Source organism: Anoplopoma fimbria, chromosome 18, assembly GCF_027596085.1.
Source record: "Anoplopoma fimbria isolate UVic2021 breed Golden Eagle Sablefish chromosome 18, Afim_UVic_2022, whole genome shotgun sequence".
NCBI lineage: Eukaryota > Metazoa > Chordata > Actinopteri > Perciformes > Anoplopomatidae > Anoplopoma > Anoplopoma fimbria.
Window position 1 is genome coordinate 16,950,530 of NC_072466.1, and position 16,943 is coordinate 16,967,472.

General features: G+C 40.6%; 1 protein-coding gene across 1 annotated transcript in view; it reads left to right on the top strand.

Annotated features, from left to right (window-relative positions):
- The window catches only part of afdna (afadin, adherens junction formation factor a), a 96,871-nt gene that overhangs the window by 70,057 nt on the left and 9,871 nt on the right, over nt 1-16,943 (top strand). Inside the window, 12 exon segments of the mRNA XM_054618984.1 lie at nt 2,817-2,882; nt 3,129-3,202; nt 5,550-5,668; nt 7,336-7,536; nt 8,779-8,870; nt 9,067-9,264; nt 9,620-9,770; nt 10,550-10,958; nt 11,148-11,398; nt 11,515-11,729; nt 11,816-11,995; nt 16,166-16,294. Coding sequence (XP_054474959.1) covers nt 2,817-2,882; nt 3,129-3,202; nt 5,550-5,668; nt 7,336-7,536; nt 8,779-8,870; nt 9,067-9,264; nt 9,620-9,770; nt 10,550-10,958; nt 11,148-11,398; nt 11,515-11,729; nt 11,816-11,995; nt 16,166-16,294 — 2,085 coding nt within the window.

Genomic DNA, 16,943 nt, shown 5'->3' on the forward strand with positions numbered 1-16,943 from the left:
GTTTGAAGGCCTTGTGTCTCTGCTGTCTTTTTGTACTGGACAAACTGGGACACAGAGCTGTGAATGATAGAGGAAGTGACAAATGCAGAATGTATCTCTATTCACTCCATTCACACAGTAATAAATGAGTGAGGAAGCCGATTTGGAGAAAATGACAGAAAAACATTAAGTTACCCTTCTATGGATGTCATTTTGACAGCTGATTGTAAATGATCAGTTAAATTATATCCTAGCACTACCAATAAAAATGCAAGTATTCCGAGACATGATACTTGTCCAAACTCCATCTTTCACCCCCACTCAAAACACATCTGGCAGAAGTATGTGCCACAATGTGAAAGCTCAGGAATGCATGTGTCTCATTTAGATGAAGGCAACACCAAGCTCATTGTTATTTTTAAACAAACTGAACGGTTTGAACCTTATTGAACCCAATTTTTTTTTCATATTCAAAAGTTGTTTCCTGCTGCAGGAAAGCAAGCCTACCAAGTTCTCATGCAACGGGCCAGTAATCTGCAGTGTAGATGGTTATGAAAGAATGAGAAAAACACAAATTATGTTTCAGAGTAATTTAAGTAATTTAAAACAAGAATTGATTAAACTGTCTTGTGTTTGAGCTAGAAATTTTATTTTTAATGGCTGCTTTCAATCATGTCGCACAGTTGTCAATGTTGAAATAGCCATTTTAATTAAAGGAAAATGAATAAAGCGCTCCATCTGATGATAAACATGTGATTCAGAATAACTACTAAACGGACCTCATGCTGAGATTGTTTTCTCAACTGCTGTTTCCAATTACAAGATTCAACTTAAAAAACATCTCACTATTCAAAATATCTATTTGTTAATACATAAAAATGTAACCAATAACATAACTTGTATGCAACAATGTTATGTAATGTAACCTCAGGATATTTGCATGTTTTTAAAAGTTTAATTTACAAAGGTCTTGAATATTTATTAATAGAGTTTTTTTTACAATTACTGCTAGCCTCAGTAGCCGGTAAGCTCATCAACTCATACTGAGCAATTGGCAAAAACTCAAAACTTTTTATTAATGAATCTATACGACACATTTCTGACACTTATCTTGCCTCATTTGGCATTCAATTATGAATTATTACTTGATAATTACTAAGAACTTTTGTTATATACAGCTGAGAAGAACTGGGAAAAATGTGATTATAATTGTATACACATTCCTGTACTTAATAAATAGCCGTAGGCCTTATGTACTGCGGCCTGAACCAGTCCCTACTGGTTTTCTGTCATTCTTTGACCAGTGTAAAGAGTGGCAACATGCAATTCTATGTGATATTAAAAAGGTCTTAAAAACGTTGAGAATTTAACTTAGAGAAAACTGCAGAAACCTGGCGTTTTGTACTGGCATATTTATCTTCTGTACCAAAGCTGATGAAGCAATTACATGTGACCTGCAAAAAGTAAGAGCTATTAACCTGAGTCTAACCCCAGCTTCTTTACAAGATGTGTCTTCACACACACACACACACACACACACACACACACACACACACACACACACACACACACACACACACACACCCTCTCTCTATCTGAGCCTCGTTGCCAGGTCTAATGGTAGCAATTAGAAGTGTTTTTAATCCGATCCACAGTTTTATGAGCTAGTTTATAGACATGCTGTGATTGGTAATGTCTAGTCAGTGTGTGTGACATCTGAACCTGATCCTGTGGTGTTTGCCGTTTAAACTTTTACACTGTTAAACGCTGTTTTAAAAGCTAAAGCAAGTGTGAAAGTAATCAAGAGATGTTTTCAGTTTCCTGCTCAGTTCAGTCTTTAGATGAACCAAATAATTTATTTTAAGTCTTGGAAGTGTTGGATAGAAACGATAGTTTCATATTAAGCACAGCAGTGCATTTATAAAGAAAATATTTTTCTGGTTTCTGGTTCGACTGTTGCACAAACTCGCGTGTGATTTGTCAGATAACATGCCAGCACTTTGCTGCACTGTAAACCACCTCCCCACTTCACAAGAAAACCACACACACACACACACACACACACACACACACACACACACACACACACACACACACACACACACACACTCACTCACTCACTCACTCACTCACTCACTCACTCACACACACACACTCACTCACACTCACCACTCACTCACTCACTCACTCACTCCTCACTTTTTATCTGAATTTATTTTCTTTGTTGCTTCTTGGTGTAGAAGGGATTTAGTTTAGAGAAAATGAACAGATTCCTGTGGGGAGATTTGATTGTTTCAGTTTAGCAGCATATTCTATCAGAATATAGCAAAGAAAACTACAATATAAGCAACGAGAGGGAAGATAAGAACACTTGAGGCTGTGTTTGACGTTTGCGGCTATATAAATTTCTTGAAATGTTGAGGTTTGACATGTTGGTGAACTTTAGGATAAAAGCGTCTCAGTGTTCAGGACACAATCGTTTTCTAATCCGTCCCTGTTCTGTTCAGTGTCTGCAATTGAATGGCCCTGTATAAAATGTGTTTTGAAATTCCTGGTGGTGCTTGACTCCCTTCTGGTCCAGATTATTCTGTCAGAGCCTTTTAATGTTACTTGTGTTTCTGTATTAATAGTTATGCCTTGAGATAGTCATTATATCAGATTAGGTTCTTTTAATTCCTGTCTGGCTGGAGAAGACAGGCCTTAAGGGTCTTGTCTTTTTGTAGAATTTGTTTATTGTTTTTAAATTTGAATTATATGTTTCCTTCAGATGTATGTTTTTGAAATGTTTTTTGTTGGTTCATAACGTAATCTGTCTGTGTCTCTTTGTCTCTCTGTAGGGTGCTGGTCAGGAGAAGCTGGGCATCTACATCAAGTCCGTCGTCAAAGGAGGAGCAGCCGATGTGGTTAGTGTACACACAGAAACTGGAACCATCACAAAGAAGTTTGAGTGAAAACATACTCAGTGACTCATGTGTGTGTGTGTGTGTGTGTGTGTGTGTGTGTGTGTGTGTGTGTGTGTGTGTGTGTGTGTGTGTGTGTGTGTGTGTGTGTGTGTGTGTGTGTGTGTGTGTGTGTGTGTGTGTGTGTGTGTGTGTGTGTGTGTGTGTGTGTGTGTGTGTGTGTGTGTGTGTGTGTGTGTTGTTTTACAGGACGGTCGTTTGGCTGCAGGTGACCAGCTGCTGAGCGTGGATGGGCGCAGTCTGGTCGGCCTATCACAAGAGAGGTAAACACAGTGGTGCAATTAGTGCTGATATTTAAAAGGTGTTCTTTGTTGGCTGTGTAATGCGTTGCCCCTTCATTTTCTTCTTATGTTGATTTCCATGTACACAGTTGGATATAGAGAAATCCCAGCTGACATGCTTAAATTATAATCAGTCCTTCATGATGTCTCTATAAAAGAAACACCAGGGAGGAGGAGTGGGTGCACATGGTATTTTCTTCTTTATATGCTAAACCACCTACCGCATCGTATTGACATATTTATGGTGATGCTGATGACGAAACTCAAATTGAAATCTATTTTGAGAATTGACAACATTTGCAAGAGTGAAATATTTTGTTCACTTGACGTGGGATAATAACCACTTCTTGGGGGAAACCTCAGGGTTGAGACATCTTGAGGTTCTTTCATTGAGGCAGTTGCATCTCAAAAAAACATTTTCTAAACATCATGCAGAAAAAATGTTGTGTATGTTTTGGATACAGCTGTGAGGTGCTCGGTGGCCAACGCCCCATCCAGATGAATCCAGTTATTCCTCTCTTCCTCAGCGTGTACAGGCTCGATGTTCAGTGTTGTTGCTTACTGTGTGTCAGCCCCAGGTCAAACTGGATTTACAAACAATTTGCTTGATTGCTTTAGAGTGCAGGTGGCATGTGGGAGGGATTTATTCTATCGGGCCAATTCAGGTCAACTAAGAGTTAATCTGAGGACTTTCATTTTAAATTTCTGATCTTTTCAGTCATCATCCTTTGGTTGTCTTCTTTCCTGCAGATTAAGACCAAGTATGGTTAGCAGCCTTTAGGTCTGGCATATGTTCCATCCAATCAAACACACATAGCTCATTACCTAGTGTGTGACCTGCACTTGATCTATTTACGTATAGCATTTGGTTAAAGGCCTGTGCACATGTTGCAGATATAGAAAATAACATGGGTACTTTGTGTATGTCACAACAGGATTGTACCCGAATTAGAGTGAAGTGAGTCTCTGGCAATGACAAATATAATCCCTGCCTCCATTGGCTCTTATTAAAAGTCGTACTGTTAGTCGTTCTGCCATTTGGAAGCGTGTTCTCCTATAATGACAAAGTGTTCTCCTATAATGACAAAGAAAATAAAAAAGTTAGTTTGTAGCGCACACATAATTTTGTGTATAGTATCTGAGTTGAGATATTATACGAGTTGATCGACTCTTTTGATAATCGATTAATTTTTTTAGTCACTTTAAAACAAATGCTTTCTGATTCCTGCTTTTCAAATGTGATAATTTGCTGCTTTTCTCTGGTTTTTTTTTTTATTGTAAATTACATTTTTGGGGGTTTTTGAACAAATTACTTGACAAATCAAGTAATTTGTAATCATCACTCTCTGAAATTATGATCGACGGTTTTGTCATTTAATCGCTTAATGATATTCATGTCATTCTGTACTGTACTACACTACACTTTATTTATCCCTTGGGGGAATTCACAAGCTACCCAGCAGATAAAGTATATATTTTAATTAAAATGAGCTCCACCAACAATAAAGTGATGAAAAAATTGATGCATCAATAATTATAAATCTAGCAACAGTTCCCCACAAGGTCATGTAAAATGACCGGAGGTGCCAATTCCTATTTATTATTTTTATTCTCAGGCATCCCTCTCTCTTCGACCTCTTCTCTATTAGTTACAAATATATACACACTGACTCTCACTCACGCACAAACACACACATGTCTACAATATTGTTATATAATTTGTTTTTGTTTGTTATAGTTTGGTTTAGTAACATTATTATTTATAGCTAAAAAAAAGTTTGTTGTTTGTAATGCTTTGGTTTGTCCGTCTCGTTTTGTCAATATTCCTGTTTCTGTCTATTCCTATCTATTGTGTGCTAATAAAAACACAATTATGCAGTATACATTATTCTGAATTAACCATTTTTCATTATGAGTACTGTTACTTTTGGTACCTAAAGTATATTTTGATACTTATATTTTTGTACTTTTACATAAGCAAAATTTTGAATGTAGGTCTTTTACGCTGCTAATTTTTCTTAAGCACATGATCTGAGTACTTCTTCGAACACTGGATGGGATCCAACTTCAGCACAGTATTATTAAAGGGTAGAGAGCAGTGTTGTTTAGATGAATTCATGCCATGTTCTGATCACTTTAATCGACCTTATGAAAAGATCTTTGCAGCTTAACGGGAGATTTCAGTATTGATGTTGTATTAAATCAATGCCTACACCACAAAAAACAGTTTTACAGGTCTGTTGAAGTTGTGGTGCACGTTCCATATTAATGCTCAATCTCTCTCTCTCTCTCTCTCTCTCTTTCTCTCTCTCTCTCTTTGTTTGTTTAGGGCAGCAGAGCTGATGACGAGGACCGGCTCAGTTGTGACTCTGGAGGTTGCCAAGCAGGGAGCCATTTACCACGGTCTGGCTACTCTCCTCAACCAGCCCAGCCCCATGATGCCAAGAGGTGAGCACATTTACTCACATTTACACATGCAAGATGTTTAGAGAGGCCTTCTAAAAGAGTTTAGTTTACTTAAGTTTCTGCTCATTTCACAGATCTACAGTTTCTTCAACTTAAAACTCACTACTGACATAAGGCTTCCTTTGAGTGCAAAAATACATTAAACTGTCTAAATTTAGGAAACAACAAAATAATTGCATTGAATCTGCAATTCTTTTAAATATTAATTTGTCTTTTTTATATCATGATTTTGAGGAGCTTTTTATTTTAATGGTGCTAATTTGAAGAGCTTAAAAGTTTGATTTAATGGAATAGACATAGACAGAAAATTCATCTGCAACATTTTTGATAATCAAGCAGTTGTTTTAGTAATTTCTCAAGAAAAAATGTAATTCATTTTCTGTTTACAACTTCTCGAGGATCCGCTGATTGATGAATAGAATAATTTTGGTTTTGGACTGTTGGTCGGACAAAACTGTTGATTTAAATATGTCAACTTCCGCTCTAAATAATTATGCCAGGCATTGTCTCTGTTTTAGGATGTTTATCAGCCTAAACAATTAAAAAAATTGTAAGAAATAACATGTAATTAATAATAACTAATAATTAAACTACAGGTCCGCTTCAAATATAAAACAGTGGAAGTACAGTATGTATGTCAGTTGTTTTTTTCACGTCCTTAAACAATCAGGAACATTATAAGTCTTAAAACTAAAGCCATTTCAAAAGATTACAAGTACAAGTTTACTTTCTAAAACCTTCATATATTTGCTGTTGCAGTTGTTATGAATGGACTACTGTCAGTTCCACGGTTAGTTAATGGCAGTGATTTGGTGTTGTGGATGAAAGAGGAGAAGCAGACTTGTCCAGACAGTGCGGCCTTGTTGTCTTCTCTGTAGCCCTGTAAAAAAACAGCTTGCAGACTGAAGGATATAATGAGTGTTTGTGGCCACAGCCAGATATGTGTGAGTGTCAGAGACAAGCTGCATGTGTGTGTGTCCACACACACACACACACACACACACACGCACACATGCACGCACGCACGCACACACGGCATAGACTTTACTGGGTTGTCTGGCTGTGTGCTGGTCTTTGTCTGATGGAATGTGACCCGAGATCCATTAAGGAAGTCTTCTGGCCGACCCGGCCAGCGGTCCAGGATGACGCTCCCGAATTCCCTCGGACACAGTGTGTTTTCCGAGCAGACAGTGAAATTTAACCACAGGGCTGTGAAGGAGGCTGGTCATTCTTAGTGAACTTAATGATAGGAAACTGGACAAGGCATAGTGTAGATTCTCACAGACTCGGTGAAACAAAACTAGATACACAGAAGGGAAAGAAGTTGGTGCACTTAAAGGGATCTCCCAGATGTTTTGAAATAGGGTTGTATGAGGTAATTATCCGTAGTCGGTGTTAAACTTACAGTACAGAAGATCGCAGTTTAGAAAAACAGAGAGAAGTACCAACACAGGAGCAAAGCAATGTACTGCTGTGAAAGAGGGGAGCAGTAAAATGTATTTTAGCCACCAAAACAATCTATTTCATATTTTCAAAATAACCACAAGTATCTCTGGATTAGTATGTAATAGAAAAGCTAAACTACTGAAACAACAAATTCAAAAATGTAAACCTGTCAACCATCCATTCTCTCTCCTTCTTCTCTTCAGCATCAGACCGAGGCCGTGACAAGAACGGGAAACTGCGACCAAAGAGTGAAGGCTTTGAGTTGTACAACAGCTCGGTGCAGAACGGCTCACCAGAGAGTCCGCAGGACGGCTGGGATTCTTACCCCGAACCAAAGAAGATGAGCGGAGAAGATCGACTGCTCAAGAACCGGGCCGACCACCGCTCCAGCCCCAACGTAGCCAGTAAGCCCCGCTACTTACCAAGATGTTATTCTGTTTGTACAGATGGAACTACATGAAGTTGTCTAGTCTGTCTTCTGCTTGTATTTCTATTTTTGTTCACAACATGCAGTGCATTGAGCATGACATGGCTTTAATTCCAACTTTAATTGTTGTACCCAGTTAAGGTAACCAGCTCTAACAATTTTATTGTCAAATGAGTATTTGAGAAAAATGATCTATGATTCAGATGTATTTCTTGCAGCTTTTTGAATGAACTACACCTGTTTTAATGCGTCGGACATCCATCACAAGGATGTAGTTCTGACATGAGGATATCACATTACATGTTATCAAACACCTGCATAACATTTACACCTAATTTGGCAGTAAATTTAGCCGAAAATCTTAATTAAAATGACTACAGTAAACTTTGATTGAATAAAAAACGGAAAGTATCTGCGGCCAAAAGAAAAAAGATAGGTGTGTTTAGATTTTCCATGGGCAGTAATGGAAATAGGAAAAAATTGCTGGTGTTATTCTTAAAGTGCTCCACCCTGATATGGAAACACTGTGGCATAACAGTGTGCTTGCAAAAGTCTTGTAGAAAAAAAACAAAAAAACTCAGAAACCACTTTCAGTAACCATTTTGGGTAATTTCGGATTTATTTGAAGACTCCTTTGCACCTCTAATTCATTGCTTAATTGCATTGAAGTGTTGGTGAAGCTGGGTCGCATCATTAACCTCTAACAGATTGAAATGCAGGCTAACAGTTTAGAATGGACAATTGTCTGTGGCCAATTAAAACATTATAATACAACATATTTTATTTTCATAATAGCATACAGCTTTTCTACTGCTTTTTACTCAGAAATAGCAACATGTTGACATGCTGTGAGATTAGTCTGGTGCGCTGACTGTTGACTGTGAGACCCACTGCGCAGAATGCCCACACAGATAGTATCAAGGAACAGAAGCGTGTCTGATTACCTTTCCAAAAGTCAAGAGGATTTCTATCCAGTTAGGGGATAGATGGTCTTTGGGTCATTAACATGTTGTGGGGTGCTGTATTCATCTCCTTAACGGCGTTGCAAAGCTCCAGCCTGGGCAGCAGAAACCGCTATATCATCTCTGCATATCATTACCTATTTTTTTACCATGCAGCAAACTAGTAGCAATCGGTCAGTTAATGGCTCTACTTTTCGTTATTAACATCTCTACATCTAAATGTACTAAAATGGCTCCCTCTCCTGCTCCATCATCAGATCAGGGCCAGAGTCCTGCAGGAAAAGCAGTTTACCCCGGAGGACCTGGCACTAAGATCACCTCCGTCTCCACCGGCAACCTGTGTGCAGACGTAAGTAACCGCAGGAATGAAGCCAGTGGCAGCTTTATGTTGAATGTGCCACCAGATTAGATGAGACGCACGGTATCTAGAACAGAGATGAGAAACCATTTTCCCTGACAATGTGTTGCCTGTTTAGTGATGGGAAGGTGTCCCAAATATTTTCTTTCCACACAGTAATATTTCTTTTTTTGTATGACTTTATCAGGATGAGCCATCCCCTCCCCGTCAAGAGGCCTACCCCATCCCCACCCAGACCTATCCCAGGGAGTACTTCACCATCCCGGCCTCCAAGAGCCAGGATCGGGTTGTTGTTCCGGGGCAGGGGCCCCCACAGCACTGGCAAGGCATGGAGGACAGAGAACGCCTCCCTGTGGTCGACAACATCCACAACAACAGCATGCAGGTGGAGCAGCATCAGACCCCAACTACATTATCAGAGAATACCTTAAAAAAAGAACAATACATTTTTAAGTTAATCAATAATTCAGTAACTCCTCTGGGAGTATTTTGTTTAAAGTACCATCTGAAAGAAACAGGCATATACAACTGTATTAAATTGGACATTAAGTGTACTTGACTATAAAACATCACAAAAGTGGTCTCGGAAAACTGAACATGTTAGATGGTCCAGATGTCTTGTCCCTTTCTCTCTCTCATATTTTGTCCTGCCCAACTCTCCACTTCGTTTCCCTTTTCTTTCATTTCATGTCCCACCCTTTTTCTCTCGTCTCTTACTCAATGTTTTCATCTCTTCCCAGCGTATAAACCACTCCCAGGAGGACTTGTACCCCCCACCAGGAGTTCTTAGGCCAGACGAGCGCATGCAGCAGCACTACCAGCAGGCCTACCAGCATGGGGACCTGGACTACCAACCCAGAGATCTTGACTACCAGAGAGGTCCACCAGGAGGTAAGAAAAAAGAAAACAAAAGAAAGCAGTGTATCAACTGCAAGATAATGTAACAGCTTAGTGGTTGCACCAAAATGTAAAATATAATGAAATGTGATATCATTGTTTACAATTATGTAATACTAACAATATTTCATTCAGAATGTCAAAGTATAAATTGTGAAATTTGAAAATGAATCTGTGAAATGAAAAATCATGCACACTGTCAGTCACTTGTATTCAGTTTATTTGGTTGACCTTCATTAGTTCGAATTGACAACCCATTAAAGCTTTTGCCTCTGCTGAGTGTCTAGTGGGTTTAGTTCATTTAAATATAACGCTACAACCTTGAGTGCTGAGGTGAGACTGGTGAAGTCAACCGAGGAAAAAAACACCACCCTCAAGCTCTGATGGGAAATATACTTTCAGACCACTGTCTTCCTTCATCATTGACTCTAGTCCTATTCATGACCACAGCTCTCTGTTGTCTCTGCTGTGCAGGCCCTTTGCAGAGCCAGTCAATATTGGATTTCAATGTTGGTTTCAGACAGTCATGGCATCAAAAAAAATATTTTAATGATACATCTCACTGCTCTATAACAGGTAAAAAAAAACGTGATTGAAGCCCTAAAGTTTGCTTAGGAAATGCTATGTGACCAAATCACAGATATAGATACAGTGCTGAGGGCCCAAATGGGGAAACAGACTGTGACAATCAAAAAAGAAATGGCGTTCAACAGTCTCTTGTCTCTTATCTGCGTCAACAGACAACCATTGACTTTATTTCTGTGTCTCTCTAGTGGTTGGAGGTCCTGACCACTGGGCCCCACAGCCGCAGGTGTCCTCCTCGTTGGAGTCATCCACGTCAAGCCAGGAGCACCTCAACTTTTCAGCCTCCTCCTCCTCCTCCAACAAGACTGCAAACCAGAAGACCGGGCCGGGCCGATGGAAGACGCCCAACGCTCCTCATGCCGCGCCGCCGCATCCGGCTCAGACGCCCTCCCGCTCAGACCTGCCCCCTCCTCCACCCCCACCACCGGCCCCTTACCCCGACGCCTACGACCCCTACGAACCCCAGCCCGAGCTACCGCTTCCGCCGCCTCCCGCTGCCATTAATCCCGTAACAGCCCAGCAAGCTGCCGACCGCAAGAAACGTGAGGAGCAGCAACGCTGGTATGAAAAGGAGAAAGCTCGACTAGAAGAAGAGAGGTGGGGGTTCGTTTGTTTGCTTTTTGTTTCCATTCATGTTTCATTAGATTTTTAAAAAATAAATAAATCCTACACTGTAGGCTGTTTACAAAAAACATAAAAAGTGAAAGGGCGACTAAACGAAAGATTATTTGCAAGATAACATTGATGATGAGGATGATAATAACAAAAACAATGATTGTTTCCCAGGGAGAGGAAGAGGAGAGAGCAAGAGAGGAAGCTGGGTCAGATCCGGGCCAACCCCGTCATGCCCGTCCAACCTCACAACAACGGAGGATCCATGCCTCCTCCTCACCACCAGCCCCCTCTGCCCTCTGTGGCCCCGCCCCATCCCTACCTCCCCCCACAGTCTCAGCCCCAGCCTCCCCCATCCAGACCGGAGAAGCTGTCCAGCCTTCCGCGATCAGCTGTTCCTCCCCCTGCTAGTGCCTCCAACCCCGGTAACACTTTCAAGTCAAAACTTATCTTTTATCTCAAAAATATCAACTTCTAGACTGCTTTTACATACAAACGAGAATCATATTTAAATGATGAAAAATACGTGATTCACTTGTAGGAATGGACACGGTGATCAGGGATCTGTTACCGCAGCAGCAGCCACGGACCATCGAGAGGCGAGACCTGCAGTACATCACCATCAGCAAGGAGGAGCTAACGACCAGCGACAGTCTGTCTCCAGACCCCTGGAAACGAGACGCTCGCGAGAAGGCCGAGAAACAGCAGCAGCTTCACATCGTCGACCTGCTGGACAAAGAGATCCAGGAGCTCCAGGTACACCCAATTTAAACTCCATTCAGAGGAAGGAAAGACGCACACAAACACTTTGTGATGTATTGACAAATAACTTTGTTTTCCAGTCAAAGCCGGAGCGAACGGCTGAGGAAAGCGACCGCTTGAGGAAGCTGATGCTGGAGTGGCAGTTCCAGAAACGGCTGCAGGAGTCGAAGCAAAGCGACGAGGACGAGGAGGAGGAGGACGACGAGGACGTGGACACCATGATGATCATGCAGAGGCTGGAAGCTGAGAAGAGAGCCAGGGTAAGATGGGGTTGGTGGTGGTGGATGGTGGTGATGGCAGGATGGGAAATGATAGAAAATAGACAGTAAACACCTAGGGTGGAGGAAAGAGAGAGATAAAAAGCAAATGCTGAATGCAGTAGAGGAGGGATGAAGCTTAGAGACCAAGCATGCAGCAGAGGAGAGTCAATAAACATTTAAAAGAATAGGAAATCTTATCATGTGCTATTACTATATTTGCAGAAATTAAACACTCTGACTTTAAAAAAATATCAGCTCACAGTTTAGGAAAATAACTGTAGTTCAGCACACAAGGAAGGGAGAGCCACAGGAAAATAACTGTAGTTCAGCACACAAGGAAGGGAGAGCCACAGGAAGTCGGGCTAGTTTTGGGGGGGAGAAGAGACAGAGCCAGCGCCAGCATTCAAATGCTAGAGGAGGAAACGGATTCCTCTGTGGCCCCCACTATGAATGTCCTGCAGTGTGCATCTGCAACATGCTTCTGTCATCGCTTTGCCATGCTAAGCTGCTTCAATCTGATTTGCTGTAAGGGGTGGACGGGGCGGGCTTCTGGGCAGGCAGGTGAGGGTGTTGGTAATGCTGCATTCACATCATGTGGATATAACTGTGTGACGATTAGTATGACATGTGGTGTGTTTGAACATGTGGTGATTTACATTTCCTGTGGATTTTGGTTCCTACACTCAGCACTTAGTGAGTGATAGGAATTCAGGATTTATAGCGAACAGCTGCATCCTGCTGTGAAAAGACACAACGAGTTGTGTCACAACTAGTTTAAAGTGCATATCACTTACTTTTATGTGGCATCGCTCCCATATAATGGATAATGTCAAGGAAGAATTGTATGATAATTACATCCAATTTTGATTAATTCTGTATTATATAGAAAATGAATCCAGAGGAGCTGAAGCCGTATAACATCTACTTTACACAGGCAGATACTGAAGTTATTATTGGTATCATTACGGCAGCCTTTATGCTCACTGTTCCAACACTCAAATGGCTGTCAAATTCGTTCCAGAGATTAATTGGCAAACTTTTTTTAAGTCCTTACGCAGCATTATTTTCTTAATTTCTTTGTGTGACTGTCTGGGATGGATGTGGGAGGGTGCTGGAGGTGATCATTCTGTGAGGTTGTGGCTGAGTGTGTGATTGTATGTCGGTTCATGTGGTTGGTTGGATACTGTTTTTTTTTTCTGCAATAACGTACTTCTAAACTTGTCTCCTGGATTTCACGTGCTGCTGTTCCAAAAAAGGATTTTTATGGCTGTACATGTACTTTTATAGGGAAGCCTTGAGACGCAACTGAGAAACAGTTGAAAATAACAGAAGTTTTGTCAGAATCTGGGTTTTTGGCAAGTCAATTTTGGGCCGAATAGTCATTTCAGCGACGAGAGGCTGAAGTGCACCACTAACCCGTGCTCTAAATAGGACTAAAGACCCATTTATTTCTATAACTCAAACTCTAAACTCCTTCCCAGAACAGGTCTTCAACAACTGCACACCATACAGTACACCTTAATTATTCAGTCTATATATTTTCTAAATGCTCGGGCGACTCTTTTTCTGAATACATTATTTTTTCGATCAAATCCCTACAAACTGATAGAAATGAAGTTAAGAAGGGGCCCAAATTTGCCCATGGGGCAAGAGGTTACTCCAGCCAAGTCCCTTCACTATGATAAATTAGGATAAGACTGTTAATCTCGCAGGAAATTGCAGTGCAAGTATATCAAAATATAAACAAAAAAGTTAATCAAGTAGCTGCAAAAACCAAATGCAATGCAACAATGGCAATTCATTTGGAAATCCATAAGTAAAAACTTCAGTAAATGGTGAAGTAGTGGAAAAAAAGGAGCAGCCAGAGTCACTTGATGTAATTTCATAAAATAGTGACTTGTATTTTAATTAGTGCTTAGGTGGTACAGTGGTTATGTGGGTTTGGCTGGAGCTCCTGAACAGTCACTAATCAGCACAGTGGAGAAAAACAATGATTTCACTTTACTGTTTGTCCTCCCCCTCCCTTCTTTAATTTCTATTTTACTCCTCTGTTTCTCCTTCCTCCTCCTACTTCCCCCTCCTCTTTTTTTACAACTTAAGTTAAACTGATATCTCCACCTTACCTTTCAGTATTTGGTATTTTCCTCTACCGCCTCCCTCCCTTTCTGTCCCCCGTTTCACACACTCTATTGTCTTCTTCTTCTTCAGCAGCAGAATGCTGTCCCAGCTATCTCTGTTCTAGACTTGGTATGTTCTTCCTGTTAATGACAAGTATCCTCTCCCTGCCCCTTACATCACTTCCTGTTTCCTGTCTGGGCCGCCCACCTGCCCGTGTTTCTTATCTGTCTCTCCCTACCCATCTGGAGTTCTGTTGTCGTGTGGTTGGGGTTGGGGCTGGGGGTTGGAGGCAGGGCTTGTTATATTATTAGCTCGAGAGATGCCGGTCATGGAAAGACCGTCCTGGGACGCTTGATGTTGTTTGGCTGGGGGAAGCTGTCCATCTCTTTGTCCACTCAAAACAACTGCTGGGGGGGACGGCAGGTGAAGCTGCAACTCATAAATGATAAAACACTGGTGTTTCCAAATCCTAAAAACAAACCTTTACATGCTTATAGAGTATCAGAGCTGAGGTTGTTGTGGTTCCTATAAGCAGTGATGTTTTGAGTGCATATGGAGGTGGTGCCTGCATGGCTGAATGCATCACAGGGACCGTCCAGATGGCGATCCATGCATGATAGTCTTGTGAGCCCCCGGCACTGCCTGCGCAGGGCCACATCATGGTGTTGTGTTGTCCATGAATCCATTCATTCATCCATCTGTGTGTGACCAGCTGAGCCTCTTTATGTTCTCTTTTTTTAAAGGGTCTGTTCAACCAAAACATAAACACATATTTTCTCACTTAGTTTTTTTTGTTCTTTACCCGTCAGATGGATTTGGTTGAGTCTCTATCGCTGAGATTTCAGCCTATACAACAAGAGAGCAGAGCTGAATGGAAAAATGATATTTAAGGAAAATATCCCTAGCATAAGAACAAAAGGAAAGGGCTCTAGTGTTGCCTCCATATTCAATCTCTTGTTGTCCTTAAGGTGTAACCATCCAGGGGTCCACTGACTTCGCACAGTTAGAACTGGCTCATTTGTTTTCTTAAAAGATTTTTTTAAGAAAATGATAAATAATTGAAATAATTGTTTTGTATTTTTATATTATAATAATAATGATGATGATTACAATTATGATAATGATTATAATAAATACTCAATTACTTAATAAAATAAAGTAAAATCAAAACAAAATAGATAAAATTCAATAGAAAATAGATAAGCAAAACATTTATTATTACAAATAAAAATAAAACAAAAACAATTAGAAATCAAATATAAAGATAAAAAGGAAAAAGAAAAGAAAAAGAAAAAAAGTCTAAACAAACCCTGATTATATTATTAGATTACATAAAGTAATGTACACAAAAAAACAATACGTACTTGCTATGGTTTTTTGATGCCTTTAGGGGTAGGTAGCAAAATATGTTGTTTTGTAATTTTGTTGAACTGACCTTTTAGCCACCATCCAGCCCAGAGTAAGGGTCTGTTTGTTTTGTGTGTTGGCGTATCCCACTGGGTTTGTGTTGGGATGGTGATTAGAACATTTCTGCGGCAGCCCACTTAGCTAGCAGTTACTTCAGGTACGCTTGATTTATTCTTCCTCTCCTCCTCAGAATAACCTTTTAAAGGTTTTATGAGGAAACAAAATCAAACACACCTCAAGTAGCTGAAAGAGGGGCTGTCTTTTGTTTTATTGCATGTTGTTGTTGGTGTCTGCATGTTCCGCAGTGTGTTTGTGTGCGTGCACGCGTGTGTGTGTGTGTGTATGTGTCTGCCTGTGCTGTGCTGTGTTTGCAGTGCACACTGCTCCTACCCTTTGGAGCAGTCCTGTGAGACAAATCCAACCTACCTCACGTTACACACATGTTAGTGTACATTAGTGTCCAAGCTGTTAAACAGAGTCATTCTATGTGGAAAGGCTTTTCAGAGTTTGTGTATGAATGACACGCGATTCATGTTGTACTAATTGTTTCCCTGTTTGCATGCGTGCCTTTTGGCATGTTGCTCTGTCTCTGTCTCTGTCTCTGTGTGTGTGTGTGTGGTTGTGTGTGTGTGGTTGTATGATCAGTTGCAGGATGAAGAGCGACGGCGTAAGCAGCAGCTGGAGGAGATTCGTAAGCGGGAGGCAGAGGAGCGAGCAAAGCAGGAGGAGGAGAGGAGGTGGATGGACGAGGCCAAACGAGAGGCCGGAGAGAAGGTCGGTTTGTTTATCTGTGAAACTATAGGATTTAATGAACATGAATGTCTGCAGGACATTAAGGATTGCTTTGCTATGATACTGTGAGTCAGCCAATCCATATAATAGGATAGGACAGCGAAGAAACGTATCAGGGTTGGACCACAGTCTTAAGTTTTTACATCTTTCAGCCACTTCAAAATGTCCTCTCTTGATTAGTTTCCTTTTTGTCAGCAGGGAAAACCCTTTAAATAGTATTCAGACCATCATGGAACACCAAAGTACTCTCAAAGAGTTAAGATATCTGTGTGAAGTAAAAATAACCAATAAATTACGCTTAAAGGAATAGTTAAATTTTTTGGGAAATCCACTTATTAACCTCACATTTTGGTTTTCTACAGATGAATAAAACTAAATATAACGTGTGTATTAGTTGACTTTTGAAGTACTGGTAGTGGATTTTTTTTTTTACAGTCTGCAGAGCCAGGCTAGCGGTTTCCACCTTTGCCAGTCTTTGTGCTAAGCTAAGCTAACCAGCTGCTTGCTGTTCCTTTATATTTACAGAAGACAGACAAAAGTGGCATTGATCTTCTCATCTGACTCTTGACTATAAAGTAAATAAGCGTATTTCCCAAAATGCTGTGTTATTCCTTTCAAATTACAACTTCAC